This window comes from Colletotrichum graminicola, assembly GCF_000149035.1.
Source record: "Colletotrichum graminicola M1.001 genomic scaffold supercont1.39, whole genome shotgun sequence".
NCBI lineage: Eukaryota > Fungi > Ascomycota > Sordariomycetes > Glomerellales > Glomerellaceae > Colletotrichum > Colletotrichum graminicola.
The window spans coordinates 3845-25603 of record NW_007361043.1 but is presented as its reverse complement, the minus strand read 5'-3'; the positions used below and the strand labels follow the sequence as shown (position 1 = coordinate 25603).

At 51.8% G+C, this 21759-nt stretch overlaps 6 protein-coding genes across 6 annotated transcripts; 5 read left to right on the top strand and 1 right to left on the bottom strand.

The window, feature by feature from the left end:
• Nucleotides 1-2018: 2018 nt before the first annotated feature.
• GLRG_08395 (C2H2 type zinc finger domain-containing protein) lies at nucleotides 2019-3326 on the top strand (the record flags this gene model as incomplete). Its single annotated transcript, XM_008099080.1, has 1 exon — nucleotides 2019-3326. One exon carries the CDS (start codon nucleotides 2019-2021, stop codon nucleotides 3324-3326), a length of 1308 nt encoding a protein of 435 aa, XP_008097271.1.
• Nucleotides 3327-4403: 1077 nt separating this feature from the next.
• On the bottom strand, nucleotides 4404-7150 carry GLRG_08394 (PALB protein; the record flags this gene model as incomplete). The annotated part of the gene is made up of 4 exons (XM_008099079.1): nucleotides 4404-6051; nucleotides 6109-6422; nucleotides 6482-6692; nucleotides 6765-7150. The coding sequence occupies 4 exons, from the start codon at nucleotides 7148-7150 to the stop codon at nucleotides 4404-4406; spliced, it is 2559 nt and encodes an 852-aa protein (XP_008097270.1).
• Nucleotides 7151-9431: 2281 nt separating this feature from the next.
• On the top strand, nucleotides 9432-10734 carry GLRG_08393 (uncharacterized protein; the record flags this gene model as incomplete). The annotated part of the gene is made up of 4 exons (XM_008099078.1): nucleotides 9432-9535; nucleotides 9667-10223; nucleotides 10310-10547; nucleotides 10614-10734. 4 exons carry the CDS (start codon nucleotides 9432-9434, stop codon nucleotides 10732-10734), a joined length of 1020 nt encoding a protein of 339 aa, XP_008097269.1.
• A 663-nt stretch (nucleotides 10735-11397) lies between these two features.
• On the top strand, nucleotides 11398-11880 carry GLRG_08392 (ribosomal L29e family protein; the record flags this gene model as incomplete). The annotated part of the gene is made up of 4 exons (XM_008099077.1): nucleotides 11398-11404; nucleotides 11481-11532; nucleotides 11666-11768; nucleotides 11845-11880. 4 exons carry the CDS (start codon nucleotides 11398-11400, stop codon nucleotides 11878-11880), a joined length of 198 nt encoding a protein of 65 aa, XP_008097268.1.
• Nucleotides 11881-13901: 2021 nt separating this feature from the next.
• GLRG_08391 (SAM domain-containing protein) lies at nucleotides 13902-15864 on the top strand (the record flags this gene model as incomplete). The annotated part of the gene is made up of 3 exons (XM_008099076.1): nucleotides 13902-14409; nucleotides 14470-15774; nucleotides 15836-15864. The coding sequence occupies 3 exons, from the start codon at nucleotides 13902-13904 to the stop codon at nucleotides 15862-15864; spliced, it is 1842 nt and encodes a 613-aa protein (XP_008097267.1).
• A 1197-nt stretch (nucleotides 15865-17061) lies between these two features.
• Nucleotides 17062-20342, top strand: GLRG_08390 (RNA polymerase III transcription factor tfiiic; the record flags this gene model as incomplete). Its single annotated transcript, XM_008099075.1, has 5 exons — nucleotides 17062-18222; nucleotides 18288-19125; nucleotides 19192-19422; nucleotides 19478-19822; nucleotides 19912-20342. The coding sequence occupies 5 exons, from the start codon at nucleotides 17062-17064 to the stop codon at nucleotides 20340-20342; spliced, it is 3006 nt and encodes a 1001-aa protein (XP_008097266.1).
• Nucleotides 20343-21759: the final 1417 nt, after the last annotated feature.

The following is a 21759-nucleotide window of genomic DNA, read 5'->3' as shown; positions in this document are numbered from 1 at the left end:
CAGTCAGCACCCAACGAGTGCGAGTCAACGCCGCCTGCTACCCGCATGATGTTATAGCAGAGTTGGTCACTGCGCGATGAAGCCCTTTCACTTGCCAAAATAACACGACCACTTGATCCCAGTACCTCTCTGGCCACGACCCTGCGAGACGTGCACGCGCCTTGGCTTGGGCTGGTTAGATATCCCACTCTGGCAAAGTCAGGGTACCTTGCGTCGTCTCAACCCTCTAAGCGCGTTGGGGCCAGGCCCGTTCTTGGCATCAGATCCCCTCGAGGAACCGAATCGAACTGGGGATACGACCCTCCCGGACACCACACTGTCGTCTCCTCGCAGCGGCCGGTAATGTTGTTCCCCCGCGGTCCCCGGCGAACGAATGCCACCAACTTGCGCAACTGTCAATACGACTCTGCTGCTAGCAGACCCGGCATCCCGGCATATCAATCAATTCAGCCATGCCTCGACCGTCGACAATGATAAGTGAGGTACATCCCTTCAGGCTCAACTGTGTCGGAATCGGACGTGTACCAATGTACATGCGCCCCCAGTGCTGTGTCTCCTGTCTTGCCTCACAGGGGGACCTTAGCTGACCCGACACCCTGACTTAGCCTCATCTTCCAAGGCGCCCACCCTTTCCCTACCTACCCCGTCTTTCCTCCCCAATCCCCATGCACGACCCTGGCCATCCGATATCTACTTCCTCAGCGACTCGGCATCTTGTCGTCTCTGTCGCTTCCACGTCCACAGGTCCTTCCTACCCATCGCTAGGGGTCACGCGGTCCCTCGAATCTATCTGTGGCATTGGGCGTATCTCTCATCCGCTCACAGAGATTATGCGCTAAAAGCAAACCATCTCACAGACGCGGGCTGGACGCTCACAACAAGAACAACCCTCTCCAGTTCCATCCCTTTCTGTCCTGGCTCTCTCTACTTTCTTTTCTTTCTGCTCTCCCAACCTCGGGCTGGCTAATACGATCCTACACGACTCTTCCATAGTCAACCTAGCGACAGACCAAGACGACGACAGCTACAGCGACAGTAACAGCAACAAGACTGACCTGTTAACCAGACAGTTACTTCGCCGCTCATTTGGCCACCCAACCAATCCCATCATCGCCTCTGTCTACCTCTTACCGTCTACGGAGTATACCGCCTACGTACCGCCAACTGTTTGCGCTCTCTCTCTCTCTCTCTCTCTCTCTCTCTCTCTCTCTCCATCCCTCCCTCACTTACTAACCCTCACTCGGGCTGCATCTGCATGGTTACCGTCCCTGGGCGCTCTCTTTTATCCGCCAAAGAATCAAGTACCCAACTGACTCTCACACTTGCTCCTCATTCACATTTCCACCCACACCCACTTACCCCACCCACCCCTGTCCAAGGCCACACCGACCTCCGTCTTCCGTCCTTGACATTCAAGCGCCGACGCATCCCATTCTCCAACTCCCGGCCGTCCTTCATCTTCTCAGTCTGGTCTCCGTATCTTTCTACTCGCGCCTCTCACTTGTATACTCGATTTCCTCAACGGCTGCCTAGCCCTCGGAGCCCACGACGGCGGCGATAGCTGTCCCGGGGCCGAAAACGCGACGCACACTTGCTACCACCGCCACTACCGGGACGGCCTGATCTCGCTTGCATCGACGCTTCCTCGTCGCTCTCTTCGGCCCCATCAGCCGCCGCCTTGCGAGCAGGAACCAGAGGAGTACGTACGACCCGCGGCACGTTGCGACAAACCCATACGGCTTTGCATGCCTGCTGTACAACTTGGCCTCATTGCTCCTATTGTCAACATTGTCGCTACTGCAACCACTGTCACAGTCCTAGTTGCCGTCTCCTGCCGCCGATACAATCACATACTGCCATTTCACTCCATGGCGGCTTAATACCGCCTGCGCTGCGAGCCACTACCACCTCCAGTCGCAAGAACTATGACTGCGTCAGCTGTTCAAAGCCACTTGCAACAGCCAGCTGGGAGCGATTGCTACGACCCCGATGACGTTCTTTCGCACGACAGCCCACGAATGCAAGCTCACCGTCCCAGGTTACAACCCTCGCCTAGCCCTCCGCCCGAACTCGGCCCCGTCTCGAAGTCATTGCACGGTCGCCGCAGGGTTGGGCCTATCCAAGGCGATGCCGTTCTAGTAGCTCACCTTGGAAACGGCAGGCTACCAGACGTCGCCCACAAAGCTGCTCTGGAGCCTCTCGCCTCTGACAACGGGTCCGAAGACGATTCATCCTCCCCAACGTCTCCCGATCGCGACATGGCCAGGACAGCTGAGCCTTTCGATCTCAAGATCCTTGCGGCTGGCGCCTTAGCATTCAGCGCGACCGACGCTCCTGCTACAGATGCGATCGCTGCTGCTGCGACATCCAAACTCAACCATTCACGCCCAGAAGATAGTTCAAGAGCTCAACACGATTCGATACCTTCAGGGATTGGAAGTCGCCAACTACCCATCCGCGATGAGCGCCCAGCTTTGGCTGCCCCCGCCGTAGTTTATTCTGCGGGGGACCACCATGCGCCACGCCGTTCCGTGCCCAGTCTAAGCAACGCCGAGATCACGTCCCCAATAAGCCCCTCACAATCTGCGCCTAGCGGCCTGCCTCCCCTTCTGGATTCACCTACTTCAGATGGAAGTGGGCACGGCCCATTGCCGTCTATAAGGGCGCAACTTGGGGACTTCAAGGATTTCAAGCGTTTAGCAGAGACTGCCATGAGCCCGGAGAACGAGCTAGGACCCGTACGACACGCGGCTACATTTCCAAGGTCGCCTCCGGCCAATGTTCCTCGATTGCCATCGTTAGCCGGGCTTCCAATCAGTCAGGCTTCGCCACCAATCTCCCCCAATGAAGGCTTTCGAAGAGAGCTCCCATCACCCGCACATAGCATACCTTCTCTCAGCCCATATTACTATTCGTCTTCCTCAGGCGGTGGTCGTCACCGGCCGAGTGCCGACTACAGTAGCGGGACAGCAGAAACCCCGAGCACGGACCAAACCGTTTCAACACCCGCCCACTCCGTAGCAGAACGCATGAGCATCGATGGTCTTACAAATCCTCAAGCTGGCTACGTCTGCACGTTCTCAGGGTGCAATGCTGCGCCTTTTCAGACTCAGTATCTACTCAATTCGCACGCCAACGTGCACTCGTCGGCGCGGCCTCACTACTGCTCAGTCAAGGGTTGTCCTCGAAGCGAAGGCGGCAAGGGCTTCAAGAGAAAGAACGAAATGATAAGACACGGTCTTGTTCATGATTCCCCCGGATACGTTTGTCCTTTTTGCCCGGACCGAGAACACAAATATCCTCGGCCAGACAACCTTCAGAGGTAAGATTACTCCCAGCCACTTGGCCTCATCGCACCGAAGCAAACATTTCTATCATCTTCCGCAAGAAACGGTCGCTGCTGCTCTATTGCCATTTCAGTCCCATTTTTTTAGTCAATCACATTTAGGGCTTGGCTAATCAAGTACACAGACATGTTCGTGTACACCATGTGGACAAGGATAAGGACGACCCGCTTTTGCGGGATGTCCTGTCACAGAGACCGGATGGACCGAATCGAGGTAGGCGGCGTAGAGGAGGCCCTGCCTGACATGAAACTCGGCGTGTTTTCATGATCTTCACGTATATACCCTTTTTCTTTTCTTTTTTTCCTTCTCCGTACTGCGCTTCTTTGATTTCTTTTTGGGCTGTGCACTCCACCATCAACACTCTATCATCAGCATCAATAACTTTGGGTTGGTATGGCTGAAACAGGCTCCAGGACAAGGTCTAGTGTAAATAAGGGAAGGGGTTTGGAGGCTTTGGAACGATACCTGCGGTTTACATGCTGCTGCTTTTTCTTGGTTATGGTTTACTTTTCCCTTGCGGGAGGTGGTGGCAATCATTTGTTTTGACATATGCCCCCAGGGCCCTTGGAATTGGCACGGCACGATTTCATGACGGAGCTCTTTCTGTCTCGATTGCGAGATTATGGCGTTACGGTGGATTATATACCACATTGACGAGTCGTTCGCGTGACGTCACGTTCTGCCTTTTATTCTATCTTTTTCGCCTCCCCCCTCCTATTGTTTCTTCGTCCTCCAGGACTTGCCGTTCCTCTGATGCAAGAGGCTGTTGTCTTATAAAGTTTCCCTTGCGCGCCCGTATACGTGATCAATTGCGATAGCGGTTGGAGTCTATTATAGGCTACATTCATCTCAGCTGGATGAGGGTGGCTCTCTTTCTCAGGTCGTAGGGTTTTTTTTTGGGGGGGGGGGGGGGGGGGGGGTGGTTGTGTGTGCATCTGTACGAAGTGTGGCCGATCTTTGACAATTTACATCATCGAGCTGAGCCAGATGCTTGAACATCCTTTCTGTCTCGTGCCAGCCTGAGTCTTTCATTTCCTTCGCTGTGCTACGAGAGGCCTAACCATCGACGATTTGCCAGTCACCGACGTGAACCGCATTGTCGCTGAGAAACTCCACTTCGATGCCTTGGCGGCCTTGTTGGCTTCCGAGCTGTTCCACGACGAGCCATAGTTGGTCTTGTCGTAGACGGTCAGGCTCGAGGTCGAACTCAGGTGTTCGGACTGCCATTGTAAGCTCCCGGAACTCGCCACCGCCCGAAATGGCAAGCACCGATTCCTCGGGTCCCCTTCCGTACACGAGGGAGATGCGGACGGCTGTCGTTGGGATATGTTGACCGTTCCGTGCAGTTAAGAGAGGGCAACGGGCAACAACTTGGGCCCGAGAGAGTCTTGTCACCGTGACGGGCGCTCGTCTTTTTTCTTCTCCCTCACTGAAGGCGATGGCCGGTGTGCGGGTCCGCAATAGGCCAGCGCCGTCGCTCAGAACGGGCTTTATCTCGCATTCCACCTGAGAGCCTACGCGCATACCAAAGTCGGCAAGTTGTCCTGGCTCCCACGTCGAGCAGACAATGGTATAAGTGCCAGGCTCCACCAAGGGAACCTGCACGAGAGCGTTACCTCTCCGATAGTCGCCAGAACTGGACACAACATCCTTGACGCCAATTGATGTGACTCTCTTGCCGTGAGCCCAAACCAGATCGACGTGGATGGCCACCTCCCGATCCCCTGACGAAAGAAGAATGGAAAGCGGCGTGGCTCTCGGAATTAGTATGCTGAACTGGGGGTTTTGTGAGTACGTGATGAACGAGGCGTTGCCTCCCGCAGTCCTCCTCGTCCAGGCACTCGAAAACTCTTTGTAGTGCAGCATCTCTTCCTCGGCAGGCCTAACCTCGAGGGCCGCCCGCGAGAAGAGAGTAAACGTGCACGAGTAGGCGTCTAGCGGCAGGTCCTGGTGGGCCATGACAATAGTATAGGGCTTGCCGGGGCGAAGCTTAAACTTGGCCAGTGTCTGCGGCGAGTCCACATAGGGACCCTGGTACACGAAGCCCTCTCTCACTTGCACCTTTTTACCTCCGCTCTCAAAGATGAAGATGCTCGTGAAGCCTAGCTGCCTTGATACCGCCGCTAAAGAAGCCGACTTGCTGCGTGCAATGTCGAGCTCTTCATCTGCAAAGTGTCGGCTCAGCAGGATCCATACTGTCTCTCCGCTACGTGAGAGTACTGAGTATTGCGGGTTGTGTGCGAGGGAGGATGTCATATTCTTGGTCGGCACGCGCCACGTAAAGTGATGATCCTGCCGGTGTGTGAACATGTCCGGATTCCAGTTGAGGTACATGGACTCGAAGTTTTGGGCAACATCCTCGACCGAAATCCAGAAAGAGCCAACTGGCCTTGAATGCACCGACGACGCTGGCTCGACTGACACAGACGTGTTCACCAGCGACATGGCCGCCGATTTTTCGACAAGTCCGGATGACCCGACGCCCTTCCAGACAAGACCATCACACCACGGGTTCTTCACAAGAAGCCGGCGGGCTCCAGGTGCGCAATCAATCTCCAGTACTGCATAATCGTGCTCACCAACAAGGCCTAGGGCATCTTCTTCCGATTGGGTCAGCCGCCCAGTGCCCAATGTGATGATAAGGTTGCCAGCATGATACGCCTCCCTGATGCTGTCCCATGTGCCTTCAAGGTCAACGTCCTCGCTGTGGCTTACCATTAGTTACAATCAGTCGATCGCCGCTGAGCGGGATTGTACGCACCTCTGGAGAAACAACTGTTCAGGTATCCACCCGGTGATAACCCATAGATCTGTGCCTGAGTTGCTGCCAGGAAAATCATAGCCTCCACGGACCTTGAGATAAGCTTTTTCTAAGAGGGCGGGCCAGAGCAAATTGGGATTCTTGCGATCAACGACAAACAAGGCACGGTTATTCCGGGAGACAGGTAGCCGGTCATCCACAACGACCTGGCGAAAACAACCGTTAAAGTGCATGCGGAACATGTACTTGCCATTTTGAGATATTTTGGGTCGCCTTTTACCGTGGTCATATGGAAACATGATAGAACTGAGGATCTGGCCGAAATAGTTAGCGATATCCCGATGCCAGGATCCCATCACAGTTGCCGACTGACCGACCGTCTATCACCTTGGAGAATCTTCATGGCAGCACACAGACTGGCTACAACTGAGCAATCCGTTGTGACATCTTGGACAAGGTCACAATCGCTTTCCGAGGCCATGAAATCCCTGTCTACGGTTTCTTCTCTGGCATGCTCCACGGGTCGTTTCCAGCCTTCAAGGATAGACTCTTGCCGAGGAGACATGGTGTATTTTGCCGGGTCACTGGTTCACGAGAGTGAGTTTCCCCGTCGATGCGGCTTTGCGCGAGCAGGAAAAGTGAGTGGTCTGACGTACGAGAAGACATGTTCCTCTTCAGGCAGGGAGAAAGTGCTGTCAACAGGGTCAGACTGCCAGGGCGGGAAGATGTTGCCGTGCAAGCGAGAGGAGCGCAGTAGAATGGCCCGCTCGCTGGAAGGTATCTGGCGCACCTGACAATCAGGGTTCGATGTCGAGGTGATGACAGCCATAGCTTTGGTTGTGGTCGCAGGAGCGTTCCTGGACGAGAACTTGAGTTGCTCAGCATGAGTAATGAGCCCCTCGCACTTTTTTCTAAAACGAACGCGGTCGGCGGATGAAGTGGCTTCTTTGGCAGCCTTCATGTACAAGTCGGCAGCGGCAATCGCATGATTCAAGGCCTCGCGACCCGACGATCTGGCCATCAGGGCCTCTTCTCTCTGCATATTAGGACAATTGTCAATAAAAAACAGCTTGCAACATAGGTTCCATCTTCGTCAGATTCTCACTTACGATAGCTTTAGCTTCCATCGTTCACACCAAGCAGCATTGCCGAAATAGGATCCAACGAGTGAAGTAGAACAGGTGTGGCGATGCAGGTTGCGCCAGTGTCAAAATGTGTCAAACAGGCTAGGCAATCGAGCATCAGTGGGCCAACATCGACAGTATCAACAGGTCACCGAAGTCCCTTGTCATGAGAGCCAAGACCTGGTGTTATGAGTGCTTGAGATTATCCGATGGGCGTTGAGAGGTGGGGCTGAGTGGAAGAGGAAATAAAGGACTCCGTCGCTGCTTTCTGAGCCTCCTGGGGACGATTCTCTGTGTCTTCTGACTCTCCACCTCTACAACACAGGAATTGGCTTACGCCGATGGTCTGATCTTGGGCTCAGTTTCGTGGGGGCAGCGGCGGATCTGCTCGCGGGGGAGGGGTCGATGGATTAGTGAGAGGAGTGAGGAGTTGGACTGTGGTGGGACTAGACGGAACGGAGCGGACGCTCGATTGGGGCTGTGCAAAACCAAATCGGCTTATAGCAGCAGAGTTGGAATTGTCGAGGCTTAACGACCGACGACAACGGGTCAGATCAGACCAAAAGACAAACGATGGATAGAGGCAGTCCCAAGCCGGACCGGGTCGGACTGTATGCCGTGGCCAAGCAAAGCCGCCAATGTGAGATGATGGAGATGAAAGAGGGCGAGCCAAATGCGACGACAAATCAGAAGGCGGGTTGGCGACTTCGGCCAAGAGGCGCCTGTCGGGGAGCTGGGCTTCCGGGGAGAGGGGTTAAGTTGGCTTAGTTGCTGTTGTGTTGGCGGAGAAAAGACATGTGTGCAGCTGTTGGATGACCGTGAATTCAGGGAAAATGGCAATGAAACTGGCCGTTTGGCTTGGTGCCTATTTTCAATAATAAAGAGTTGATTCCCAAAGCACCTTGTGCGAGTGCCCCCTCCACGCATTCTAACGTATCCAGTTATCCAGCTAGGAGCCACTACCACCTAGGTACTAGTGTAATTGTTGCTTTTCAGGCGACATAGCGTAGCCCAAGGCTTAACCGTTTGACTTTCTAGGCTTACATGTAATTATCCGTAGTACTGTGTTCTGTGTACTGCAACAGGCATCGTTACTTCAGGACGCACTGGGCGGGTGAAAACAGATGATGCCTCAAGGACCAGAGTCTGAAGGTGGAACAAAGTGCAAGTATCCAGGGAGGAGAAGAGGGCGAGATGAGCAATGACATTTCGCAGTAAAAGCCTAGACATGGATGAGTTGGGAATATTGAAACAGGCGGGGCCACAGTATCAGTGTCATCTAGGCGCAGGTCTGACAACAACTCCTTTCATGACTTGCCCGGCGTATCGTAGTCAGTTAACCATGCTTACCAGCATCCTCTGCCGTTTCGCTTTTGCCTTGAGAATGTAGATTGGACCAACCCTGCCAGCCCCATGTTAGCCAGGCGGCCCTCACTAGCACATCCAGCTTGTCAAGACAACCTAATAGACGCTGGACGGCCTATCTTGTCGAAATGATTATGCAATTCGTGCCGAGCAAAACCAAAATACCTGGAAGGGGAGCAATTTGGTTGTCTGTCCCTCCTCCTGATGAATTCGACTCGGAGGATGTTACTCGGACATACATTACTTGGTGTGTGCACACTCGCTGGATTGCGCATGAAAACCACAAGCGACTTATCTTGGAGACGGACCCTCTCAGACCTTAGATAAGCAGTCTTTCTGCCGAAACCCCACTGGGTGACCTCACCGATTAGCCGAGCGCTCCTATGGCGGTGGTCACAAAGGCCGAGGTCGTCGATTCGAGCGCCAGCGCAACTGCGCAAGTGCCAGTGTCGCGTCGGCGGCAGCTCGTCATGGTCATGGGGGAAAGCCCGCCCACGAAAGCGCTTAAAGTTTGGACCCTTCGTCTCGTGCAGCGCATTTCAAGAGATTTGACTTCCTCCTACTGTCGGCGACTTCTATATTGCTGATTAACTCGCACACGCAGCGGTTCGATTGCCGCGTCAGATTGCTTTCCGCCGTCGTTAGGATCCAAGGTCTCCTTGCTCGCCCCGCTACCGCTCTACCTCGGATCTCGACCAGTGCTGAACGCCGACGCCGACGCTGCTACCGACAAGGAATTGGCGACCCCCTCCCCCTTGGTAGCAACCTGTCCAGTCGTTGGATTGGCAAGAAACCCGGCCAGTTCTATTCAGCATCTAGTGAAGGATTCTTACGATGGCTGCGCAGTCCAAATCAGCACCCATCTCTCCATGGGGAAAGGCTGTTGCTGGCGCATCCGGCGCTGTGCTTGCTAACGCCTTGGTGTACCCTCTTGACATGTGAGCATTGCAACGGCCATAATGTCACGCCTACATTCTACCTCCTTTTAATCTAGCACAATCCGACTCATGCCTGTGCGGCATCACCCTGCTTTTCATGATTGGATCTGGCTGACAAGTCTTCTGAAAAGCGTCAAGACGCGTCTCCAGGTCCAAGTCAAACCCCCGTCCACCACAGTAACGACTGACCCGACCGACCCCGTTGAGTCTCACTACTCGTCTACTTGGGATGCTTTGAGCAAGATCGTTGCCGACGACGGCCTCAAAGGTCTGTATGCCGGCATGAGCGGCTCTCTCCTCGGCGTTGCTTCAACCAATTTTGCCTACTTCTACTGGTACTCTGTCGTTCGTGCCCTTTACCTGCGCTCGGCCAAGACCTCTACGCCACCTTCAACAGTGGTTGAGTTGAGTCTTGGTGCCGTTGCAGGTGCCGTCGCTCAGCTCTGCACGATCCCCGTCGCCGTCATTACGACCAGACAACAAACCCAGCGAAAGACGGAGAGGAAAGGGTTTGTCGATACTGCCCGAGAAGTGATAGACGGAGAGGACGGTCCTTTTGGCCTGTGGAGGGGCTTGAAGGCGAGCTTGGTACTGGTCGTCAATCCCGCCATCACCTATGGCGCCTACGAGAGACTCAAAGAAGTCTTGTTCCCTGGAAAGCACAACCTCAAGCCGTGGGAGGCTTTCCGTATGTCGCCCCCTCTCGTCCAGATTTACATCACATGCACGGACATGCACGGCTCTTGTACTTGGTTCTTGCTGACGCTGATGTAGTCCTCGGCGCTGCCTCCAAATCGTTGGCAACCATTGTCACTCAGCCCCTCATCGTAGCCAAGGTAGGCCTGCAGTCCCGGCCTCCGCCAGAGAGAAAAGGCAAGCCATTCAGCAGCTTCGTTGAAGTCATGAACTTCATCATGGAGCGCGAGGGGGTCTTGGGTCTCTTCAAGGGTATTGGACCCCAGATTCTCAAGGGCCTTCTCGTTCAAGGCATTCTCATGATGACCAAAGAGCGGTAAGTGTGGCTCCGAACTACCCCTGCTAGGGGATGATGCGACAGATACTGACTTCATAACCACAGCATGGAGCTGTTATTTGTTCTCTTTATCCGCTATCTCAGGACCCTTCGTACGAAGCAGTTACAGGCCATTGCCCAGAGCACCGCGGCGGTTCGCAGCACATCCTCGGTCAAGCCTCTTTGAGGGGCGAAGAGGACCTCGAGCCGCATTTGACAGGTGAAGAGTATTGTATAGCCAAGGTATCAAGAGCCAGGGCAATGTGATTAATGGAATCATGTATGGTAAAGCTGGACAATGTCCGACGGACCTGGATGGAATCGGTCGCATGCGGGTTGGGTCAGATTGATGATGAGCGAAGCAAGCTAGGGGCTAAGGGGAAAGGAGTCAAGTCACTGCAACACACACGATGGGATAGGTGTCTAACCGCTACGCCATCCGGGAGCAAAATGCATTGCCTATGTTCCGAGCTTTGTATTTGATATGCTTCCTTCCTCCTAGTAAAGTTGTATGTGAACCCAACCAATTCCCCATGCGTAGGTACCTATGTAAGTACCAGTGTGTGTTAGTCATCATTCTGCAGTGCTAAAACAACCCACCCTGTGACTCCCGCCACCTTTTTGTTCGCACGCATCATGGCGTCCACCCGCCACAGTGTGGCGCTCGGCAGACAAGACAGACCGTTAGTTAGGGCACGCAAATTTCGATTCCCCACCACAACGTTCGTCCCTGCCCACGCGCACCCACGGCAAAGAGACTCGATATCCTGACTTACTCGAAATCCCCCGATCTCACCCACGAACTTCAGACTTCAGTATCCAAAGTTAGGGGCACCTTCCGACCGCAGCAATGGCCAGTACGTCTACGATCTTTTCTCCTGATTCTGTCTGTCTGTCTACTACCCAAACGGTCTGACTAACTTCAACCAACAGAGTCCAAGAACTCCTCGCAGCACAACCAGTCGCGCAAGGCGCACCGTAACGGGTACGATTGAACCTTCCAACCCTGTTGCCTCAGGCGAATCAGTCCCATTGCCTAGCTCGGCGACCAAAGAGAAGGGAAGAAACAGAAGAAACAGACCCGAATGCTGACATTGCCACTTTTTTCCCGTATGCAGTATCAAGAAGCCCAAGACCTCGAGATACCCGTCGCTGAAGGGCACCGATCCCAAGTTCCGCCGTAACCATCGCCACGCGCTGCACGGCACCATGAAGGCTCTGGTACGATCCCTTCCTGTCATGCAACAATCCCGATCATCATGGTTTCGTCTACGACAGCTACTGATATAGTCTACAGAAAGAGTTGAAGGAGGGCAAGCGCGAGACGGCATAGACGAAGAGGTGTGCTTGCAGTTATTGGTCTCTTCTACGGCACGGCTACAACGCATTGGGGCATTAGGGAATCAAATGGAACTGGCATATGAGACACGACAGCACGAATCAATCTACCACGATTCGATCCTCTGAGTTCCTCTCTATACGTGTTCAAAGAGATGTCTCCTGTTATCACTGCTCCCTTGCGGTCAATGATTGGCTTTGAAACCCTATTCTGCCTTGAGGGCTTCAGTTTCCTGGGCAGGATGAAAGCGCTTGACTCGGATTTCCAACTCTTGATATCATATGAAATTAAGGTTGCGACAGTGACGAAATAAGGCCGGATGTTGGGAGAGTATGAGCTTCATTGAGCAGTCGCAGTAACATCGCAGCTTAATACTTTTACATTTCAGGGTTGGGTCTATACGCTCGACACAAGCCTGCCAGAAGTTTGTTATGCCTCAGTGCGAATAATGATTGTATGGTTCCATGTGTTACTGACAACGGCTGCGATCAGCACATCTGCCTGGCTGACTTCTTTGTACATGGGGTAATAATGCGTCCGCACACGATGTCATGAACAGCTTTAGACGGATGTATCCACCGGCGTGGATGAAATAGAGGGCGCAGAAATGCAAACACAAAAGCAAACTCTAAGCAGATTAAAGGAGTTGAGTCTCCGTTGTGATGAGATACTACAATGTCTAATGCAACCCTGGTGGCAGAAGTGGGGCCTTTGAAATCGACCTTTCTCTTTCCAACCGTCGCCTACTATTCATACATTGCCATTTCCCTTGTCAGTGACCTCTTTTCAAGTTAGACTGCTAGCAGGTACATCCACCTGAGGACTTGATTACCGTATGCATACTGTGCATTGGGACCGAGTGCCTCCCCCTCATACCGGGTTCAGGTATCTGGCAGGCCGCTCCGTCCGAAGCTACAGGCAAGGTAGATTAGGGGAATAGACGCCGTGGAACACTCCTTTTAAGCCCCCTCCCCTGGCCACTGTCTACTTAGTAGTAGTGGACCCCAGGCCTCGTCTTGAAGACCCTTGTGACTAAGCTGTTCGCGCCACGTTGCTCAACCCTCCTTTCGTTCCCCTTCGTAGGCAGCTGTTACATGAACGAGAGTACGTCTCTTCAAAGCAGAGAAGAGACTTTGTCTACTTTTTTCCCCCTTTCCCTTCCCCCTCTCCCCTACCTTGCCACACCCCCTTTACTTGGGTAATACTCTTCAGACGACGCCAGTCTTGAACATTGTATTACCTGCCTGGAAGCAGCATTTCTTGAATAATTCCTGCCCGCTTGCCAGAGCATCCTACATTTGTTCACTTGCCCCTCACCTCCACTGGTTTCCCCAGTCAGCCTAGACTCGTTACTGGATACCAGAAAGCCCTCCAGAATTACACTTTCTCCTTCCCTCTCTCAGGACTGTCTCTTCACCTTTCGTCTACCCATCTCCCGCGACCCCGAGACATTACTATCTTGGGACCTCATTGAACCAGACCTAGCTGCTGTACCAAAAAGACATGTGTTAAGCAGGTCCCTCATTTGATCCCGACTCCTTTGAGGTCAGCAGGTTTCTGCAGGAGCTTTGGGTCACCGAAAACGTACCCTACGATTATCTATTTGCGCCTTCGGAGCTTTCCCGTCGCAACAAGGAGAAGAGGAAAAGAAAGGCGGAACCGCTTTTTGCTCTCAAGCAACGTCCCTTATTGCCAAACTGGGGATTGCGCCGAGCCTACATCTGCCATAGCTACACCGCAGTTCTCGTTCAACGAGTCTTCACTGGACTCGTTTGCCCACTGATTCGATCAACCCTGCCGTCATTGGAAATCTCGAAACAGCGCCGGTCCCTCATTGTCCGGGCCGACCCCCCTTCCATCGCCAGACAAAGACACGACACCCTTCACTGGCCACTGGTATCGTTTCATCTGCCATCTGCCGACTCTCCGCCACATTCTTCGATAGCAACCTTGCCACCGCTTCCAGCGCGACTCCTGCCTCGTCGTACTTGCGCTGCCTATCGACAATGCTCAATATGTCTGGCAGTCACATTGCGGGAAACCGCAATAGCACCCCGGAGGCGAACACGACGCCTACACTCCGCCCCCCTTCCTCGAGAGCTGTCGGGGCCAACAGTCACTTGAGGGCTTCCGCCGACATGGCCGCACTCTCCAACTCATCTCCCTCGAGCCGCATCCGCCCTTCGTCCGACTTTTACGGTTCTCAACAGGCCCAGGGCCATGGCAATCCCGATACGGATCCCCAAGACAAGATCGCGCAGCAGTGGATTGCCGACATTGACCAATATGAGACGACTTTGGAAGAGATGGCTGCAGCCACTCTAGACCAGGACTTCAAAGATGAGCTTAGTGCTATCGAGCAGTGGTTCAGAGTTCTCAGCGAGGCTGAGCGCACTGCCGCTCTTTACGCCTTGTTGCAGCAGACCACGCAGGTTCAGATTCGCTTCTTCATTCAGGTCTTGCAGCAGATGGGCAAGAATCACCCAATGTCTGGCGTTCTGTCCCCGGCCAACTTCGACAAAGGTAAGTCCAGTCTATGCTATCTCCATTCTCTCGCAGCCCAACGCTAACCGTTACTTCTAGACCCCATGTCGAACCGTCTCAGCGATGCCATGAACAAGTTGAACGTTGACTCATCGCGGAACTCTCTTGCTCGCCCCTCGAGCACCGCGACCGGTAAGCGACAGTCGGGCCTTGATCCGTCTACCATCAATGCTATGTTTCCGGATGCCGCTGCAGCTATCGCAACCGAGAAAGCCAAGTTCACGCAACAGACGGGCAACCCTCCCTCGTCTAACCGTAATAGCGCTATAGGCGATGCTCGCCAGTCTCTGACTGCCCCGACAATTGCTGCCCCTGGCGACAACCACGATCCGAATGGTCAGAACCAGTCCTCTCATTGGACTGGCGGCGATCAGTCTGGTCAAGTATCTAAACCCCACGCTGGCCAGCCCCCAATGGGTCAGTTTGTTCAACCGCCTCCGTCGGGTGGTTTGCGATCCCCTCGTCCGCAGATCTCGGGCAGCCAGAACATCCAGAACACCACCTTGACAGCCGGCGACAAGCCAGGAGATATGCCACTACTGTCTCCTTACAATCCTAGTGGTGGCAACTGGGCGTCGATGGTCAACACTCCGCTCGTGGCAAACTTCAATGCCAACAGCGGCACGCAGGCGGACATGGTTGCAAACGCTACGGCGATGAAGTTAGCGGCACTTTCGACTGTCAACAACCGCTTCGCTCTCGATGATGTCCGCAAGTACCGTCGTGCCCGGTCCAATGACGCTCCGGGCACTCCTGGCCAGCAAGGAATGCCACAAGGTGCACAGGGTGTCAATGTTCCCGGTGCCAACGTTGTCATGATCAACGAGCATGGGCAGGTTCTCAGCCGCGAGCAGATGCTTGCCCTGCAAGCCCAGAACATTGGCTTTGGTCAGCATCGATCTCGGCCCAACTCTCCCGGCATTGCGATGCAACCGGGCGGCTTTGGGCCTATGGCCTTTGCTTCTCCTCAAAACAACGGTTTTCTGAGTGCCTATGACGGGGCTTCTCCCCTACTCAACAACGGCATGCCTTCGATGAATGTGGGCCAGTTGGGCGTAGGCAACCATGAAGGTTATCTGTCAGACCACTCCGATATGGTCCGCGGTCGATCTCCTCGTGGACGGAGAGGCAGCTCGAAGCCGCCGGAAGACCCGACGGATCCAACATTGTTGCAAGATATCCCATCCTGGCTCAGAAGCTTGCGGCTGCACAAGTACACGGACAACCTCAAAGACATGAAGTGGCATGAGTTGATCGAGCTTGACGACAAGGCCCTGGAGGACCGTGGAGTCAACGCCCTCGGGGCTAGGCGGAAGATGCTCAAGGTTTTTGAGCAAGTCAAGGGTAGGTACCGAGCCGAGCAAGCTATGTAGAACACCGGAGCTAATGAAGACATTATGAACAGATGCCAAAGCCGAGGGGAAAATCGCCTAAGACCGACTGCATAAGTTGACGCCAAGAGTACTGGGCGTTCGATATGTATCCTGAGTGACGGGGGAAACATGTGTCCGGGGCGGCTGCTGGTGTTGTTGGATAGACGACAACCCCGTGAAGAGACGTTTGAAACCTGCAGATGCGTGTACTTGTGAGGCAGCAAAGGGGGTGGGGAGGGGGTTCCGAGTGCCTAGTTGAACTCGTTATGTGTTTCTGTACATACATAGGAAGATATCACTTCAATTCCGGCTGCGCGCAAGGGAAGGGATTCGCTTTCACCATGCGGCATCATGAGCCGCTGATAATTACGCGTGAGGCCTTGGACATTGTTTTGCATCGTACACTCTGTGGGTCGGAGGCAATTGCTTACGTATTTGTAAAGGCAACCAGCTTGGAGATGATAAGGCACAGTCTGAGCTGCAACAACAGCGGCAGTCAAAATTCTGGTCTTCCTGTAGTCGATAGGGTAGTAAAGCCAAGGTGGTCTCAATGCGAATTCAGTCACGGATGTTATCCGCCACGTGCTTTGGGGTCATGCCTTAGCTCGCTACAGGTAATTAATTACCTGTAGCTATAACCAGCTTAGGTATGATTGGCTGCCCATCAGTACACACCGCATGCAGACAGAGAATTGCATCCATGTGGGGAATAATAAAGTTGGGGTGAGGCAGGTACCTTCCTCAGTGCCTTCGTACCTTCTTGACCCATCCTAACTACTTTGTCAATGGCACATTACCTACCTTCCTAGTATCATATGGGTTTCATGGAGAGGGAGACTCTGGTTGTTAGACAACATAATTGTTTATTTTCCATCTGCAGTCACCACCACCACCACCACCAGACTCAAACGCCGTCTCTGGATTGACAGCCGGTCTATATCTCTAGGACTACGATCCGCTGTCAATGGCAGAGTAAAACCTCACGTCCGGTTTTGTCACCGTAGATGAAAAATTTACTCGGTCAAAGGCAGCGAACCACGGTCAAGGTGACTTAGGTTTTTTTGGGGGGGGAGGTTTTTCATCCTGCTGCGGTCTGCCGAGCACCAAGTACTCCATCAGCTCCAAGCTAAAGAAAAGGTACCGCTCGGTCTGACCACCATCGTTAAATCCTTACCCAGATCCAATACTGTCGCCGAGACTCTCAACTTCGCTGGACCAACGAAAGTCTATTGCCTTTTTCTAACTTCTACTCGGCATCATGGACCCAGGCCTACAAGAGGCAGATGTCGCAACCTTCGGCAATGAAAATGGACTCAATGGCAATAACGATGAAGACACTGTCTCCGATGCCGATTCGGATGAAATGGAGCTTCGAGGAGATATCGAAAAGTTTGATCAGTCTGTCCGAGAGTTCCTCTCTTCTCATCACGGTGGTGGAACAGGAGGCGGCGGCGATGATGGTGGAGGCGACATCGGAAGGCCTCCTCCAGTCCCAAAGGGCAAGAACACAGCCCGAGGTGGCGTTCGTGGACCCAGAAAGGCTGCCGAGCCTCGAGGCGACATCAAGCTTCGTCTCGCAGGAGTCAACCAGGCTTTTATGAGCGGCGATTATGCCCGTGCTCAGAACCTCGTCTTTGAGATCATCAGAATCAATGCCGAAACCCACCAAGCATGGACTGTCTTGGCCTCCATATTCAGAGAGGAGGGCCTCAACGATAAAGCCTTGATGGCTATGGTCATCGCCGCTCATCTGCGACCCAAGGACTTTGCAGCCTGGATGAACTGTGCGTCATTTGCCATGAACCTTGCCGAAGCTGGCCAGGAGGGCGCCCTCAAGACAGCACTCATGTGTTATTCATCTGCAATCAAAGCTCAGCCGGCCAATATCGATGCAAGATTGGGTAGAGCTGAAGCAAGCCATCGCCAAGGTTTCTTGTCGCAAGCCATTACCGAATTCTCCTATGTCATCGAACGTCGCCCGCTGGACATAGATGTCGTTAGGAGGTTGGCCGAGGCCTGCGCCGACTCCGGTGGTACGGAGGATGTCCAGAAGGCTGTTTCTGCATACAAAACATACTTTGCGCATGCGCGAGCAGCGGATCGTGGTGCAGAGAGAGAGCTTTCGTGGCATGACGTCAGCATATACGTTGAACTCTTCGCTTGCGCCGGAGACTTTTCGACCGCTATCACGGATCTCAAGTCACTTTCGCGTTGGCTACTTGGACGCCAGGATGATCACAGGTGGGATGATTGCGTCGATGATAGGGAATGGGATCGTGACGACACGCGCCGTGCTCACTTTCTTTCGACTGAACCCTCTGTATACAATCCTTATGCATATGGCCTAGGGCTGCCTCTGGAGTTCAGGGCTCGTCTTGCCTTGTATCGACTGAAGATCCGTGACGAAGAAGAATCGAACGTAAGGTTACCCATTATGTTATTGCTGTCCCGCGAAACGCGGTCTCTTTTCTGACAGGCTGGCAGAGGCACCTTCAATGGCTAGATCCAACCGAATCTGCCACAGCTACCGCCGTTGAAAATTTTCCTTATCTGATTCGTGATATTGCGGACGAGCTCTTCGCCGTCCAGCGGTACTCCGAGGCGCTCGACTACTACGAACTTCTTCGGCATTCCATCTACGGTCAAGATGCCACCTTATTGCTACATCTTGGGCGCTGCTACCTGACAAAATCGGATCTGGTTGCGGCGGAAGATTGCTTCCTGGTAGCCATTGAGGTCGACGAGAGTAGCATTGATGCCCGCATCGAGTTGGCCAGGATTTACGAAAAAGCAAAGGAAGAAGAGGAAGCTCTCATTCTTGTCACGGAAGCCATTGCTCTTCAAGGCATTAGCGACGACAGTGACCAGTTTGGCGATGGCAGGGGAGATCTGGGAGGCAATCTCGATCGGTCTGCTCCAGGGGCCCGCGCTTCAACCTTGGCAAATGGCAATAAACCTCGACGCAAGCGAGAGACCAAGCGTGGACCGGCCAACAGCAGAATCGTTCGCCCAAGATACCGGCCCAAGAGACTGATTGCTCCGGATCAGCGCATGCAAGAAGAACGTGCGCGGGCCGATGAACTCACCAGGCGCTACGAAGTTGTGCGTAACCTGAAGAAGGAAATACAGGCAGGTGACCACTCATTGATAACAACGTGGATGACCGCTGCTGGCGAACTGGTGGGCGAGTTCAGGTCCTTCAGAAAATTCTATCCCTGGGACAAATATCTCAAATTCCTTGGCGCTGCCAATGATGTCGTTTTTAGCGCCTCGTCGAGAACGCAGCCAGTTCTCTCCGAGTTAGCGGAAAGACTCTCAAAAAGTATGCGAAGAAACTTAGTTCGCCTAATGATACCCATTGTCTTCCTGGGCTAATCGCGCATCGCAGACATGATCCCATCTCTTTCTGACGATAAGCGTATGGGCGTTATGTACGAAGATGATGGTTATCGCGGAATCCCTTTTGGCGAATGGCTCGAGCTGTTCCTCGACTATGCCATCAGCCTGGCGCTAGCTAATCGAGCGGAGGAGGCATACCAGGTCTGTGAAGCGGCGCGAGACTCCATCGTCTTCGTCAACTCCAAGGATTACATGTTTTTGATACATGTGGCATGGGCGGGTACGTCACTTTTCATTTATGCGCGTGTCTCGGAAGCATTGCTGATATGTAATAGCCTGTGCGATATATCTCTCTGATGAGGAGATGTGCGTAGCTGTTGCTAGGTTCTTCATGAAGGTCCGACAGAAGGACTCAGATTCGTATCGCATGTTTGCCGCCTTGTGCAGACTGTGCCAGTCCCCAGCTTCGTGGTATAATTCAGGACCCGCCCAGAAATACATCCTACGCCAGATCAAGATCATCGATGCCTCTCACTTTGCCACATCACACACACATCTGGATCAGGAGGCTATGGCGGGGGGGCGGATAGACACCATCGAAGCCAAACAGCTCGACATTTGCCTACTTATGCTCTACGGCCACATTCTATTCACCTCTACGAGCTACACGTTCGCTCTGAGTAAGTGATTACTATACTTCTCGAAAGACTCTGCACATGCCTCCCTATATATATTGGAACGCAGGGCTAAGCTGGTTAACTCGCAATAGATTACTTCCTTCGGGCGCGGACACTGGACCCTCTGAACCCCATGATAAGTCTTAGCGTCGGGCTAGGATACATACACCACGCGCTCAAGCGACAGGCAGACAACCGTCAATACCTCATTATGCAGGGGTTCGCTTGTGTGTTTGAATTCTGCCACTCGAAGCTCTCAGGGACGCTAGAGAAGAGAATGGAGGCGTATTTTGGAGTGGCAAGAACATTTCACATGCTCGGTCTACACCACTTGGCGCTGGAATGGTATCAAAGGGTCCTTACTGCAGAGGGCTCAGATGTCCCCGAGATGGGCGAACCGCAGGACAACCCGAGCAATCGGGATGTGATACTGAGCGCTGCGTACAATGAGTATGCGCTCTTCATTAGCAGTGGGAGCGCCGAGGAACTTGAGAAATCTGTTCTGCCACGACTCGTTCTCTAGGGTGCATGTAGTTTATTGTTCTCGATAGAAGATGTAGCAAGACAGGTTGAATGGTGGTATGAAACTACAACAGTCTAGGCAGAGAGCGTACATATGTACCATGTTGCATATTTTGTTGAATGATTCAATGACGCGAAATCATCTAGCAGTTAGGCGAGCAAGTTCTAATATGAATTACTTGTCCCAGAGCGATAATAAGGAAGAAAGAACGAAAGTGTTTGAGGGCGTATACATCTATACCCAGGTGCCTCTTGTCAAAGTAGGCAATATAGCCGCGCGCGCCTGTGCCTAAGTAGGGAAAATAGCTAGAAATACAGTACTCGGGGGGGCTTAGTCAGGATTCTCATGCGCTAAATCCCCCCTCCTACAGAGGGGCCAAAAAAAGGGGGGTTACACCTACATTACAAATAGTATTACTTTTAGGTGTAGTATATAGTATAACTAAGTATTTATTTTATAAAGTAGTAACTATAATAACTAAATATATTAATAAGAGTAGTATTAATTAACAGCCTTAAACTAGGGCTTTATAATTATTATAATATTAATTATTACCTAGATATTAGTAGTATAGATTATCGCTAATAAATAGCTAAAAAAAACTATGGCTAATTTACTATAAGATCTACTAGATCTATTAGGGAATTTATAGTAATTTCTTTATAGATCTACTAGATCTATAGGTATATTACGTAGTAAATTTACTATATAATCTTATAATAGTTTTTCTTTTTATATATAATAAAAAACTAGTTTTTACCTCTTATTATTTATTACTTACTTATTAATATATATAGTTAACTATATTACTACCTTAGTAGTAACTAATACTAATTAGTAGTTAGCTTTTATAGTAACTACTACTATAAAATATTATAAATTAGTAAAGTTAATATAAGAAGAAGTAGTTTTTATTATTAATTATCTATAGAGGCCTAAAGTAGGCTTAACTAAAAAACACTACTATAAATATCTTTAAAGTAAAGATTATACTATATACTTATTATAAATAGATTTATACTACTTAGTAACCTATTCTTTTAACTTGTAGGGAGTAGTATAAATTTATATTATTTATATAAGCAATGAAATTTAGTATTATGTAGAAAGTTATTCTTAACTATAATAAACACCTTACTTTATATATCTATATACTAATAATTAGTAACTATTTACTATTTACTTTCTTTTTATTATAAGGCTATAAAGCTTACTAACTTTTTATATACTTCTTTTAAGTTATTTTATATTACTAATATAATAGCCTTTATAACTTATAAGCTTACTATAAACCTTTTTTTTCTTAAGTTCTTTTTTTATTTACTTATAAGTCTTTATAGTTACTTATACTACTAGTAGTAAACTCTCTAATAGATATATACGCCCTTTAGTACTAACTAAAGGAAAGTGTTATTGT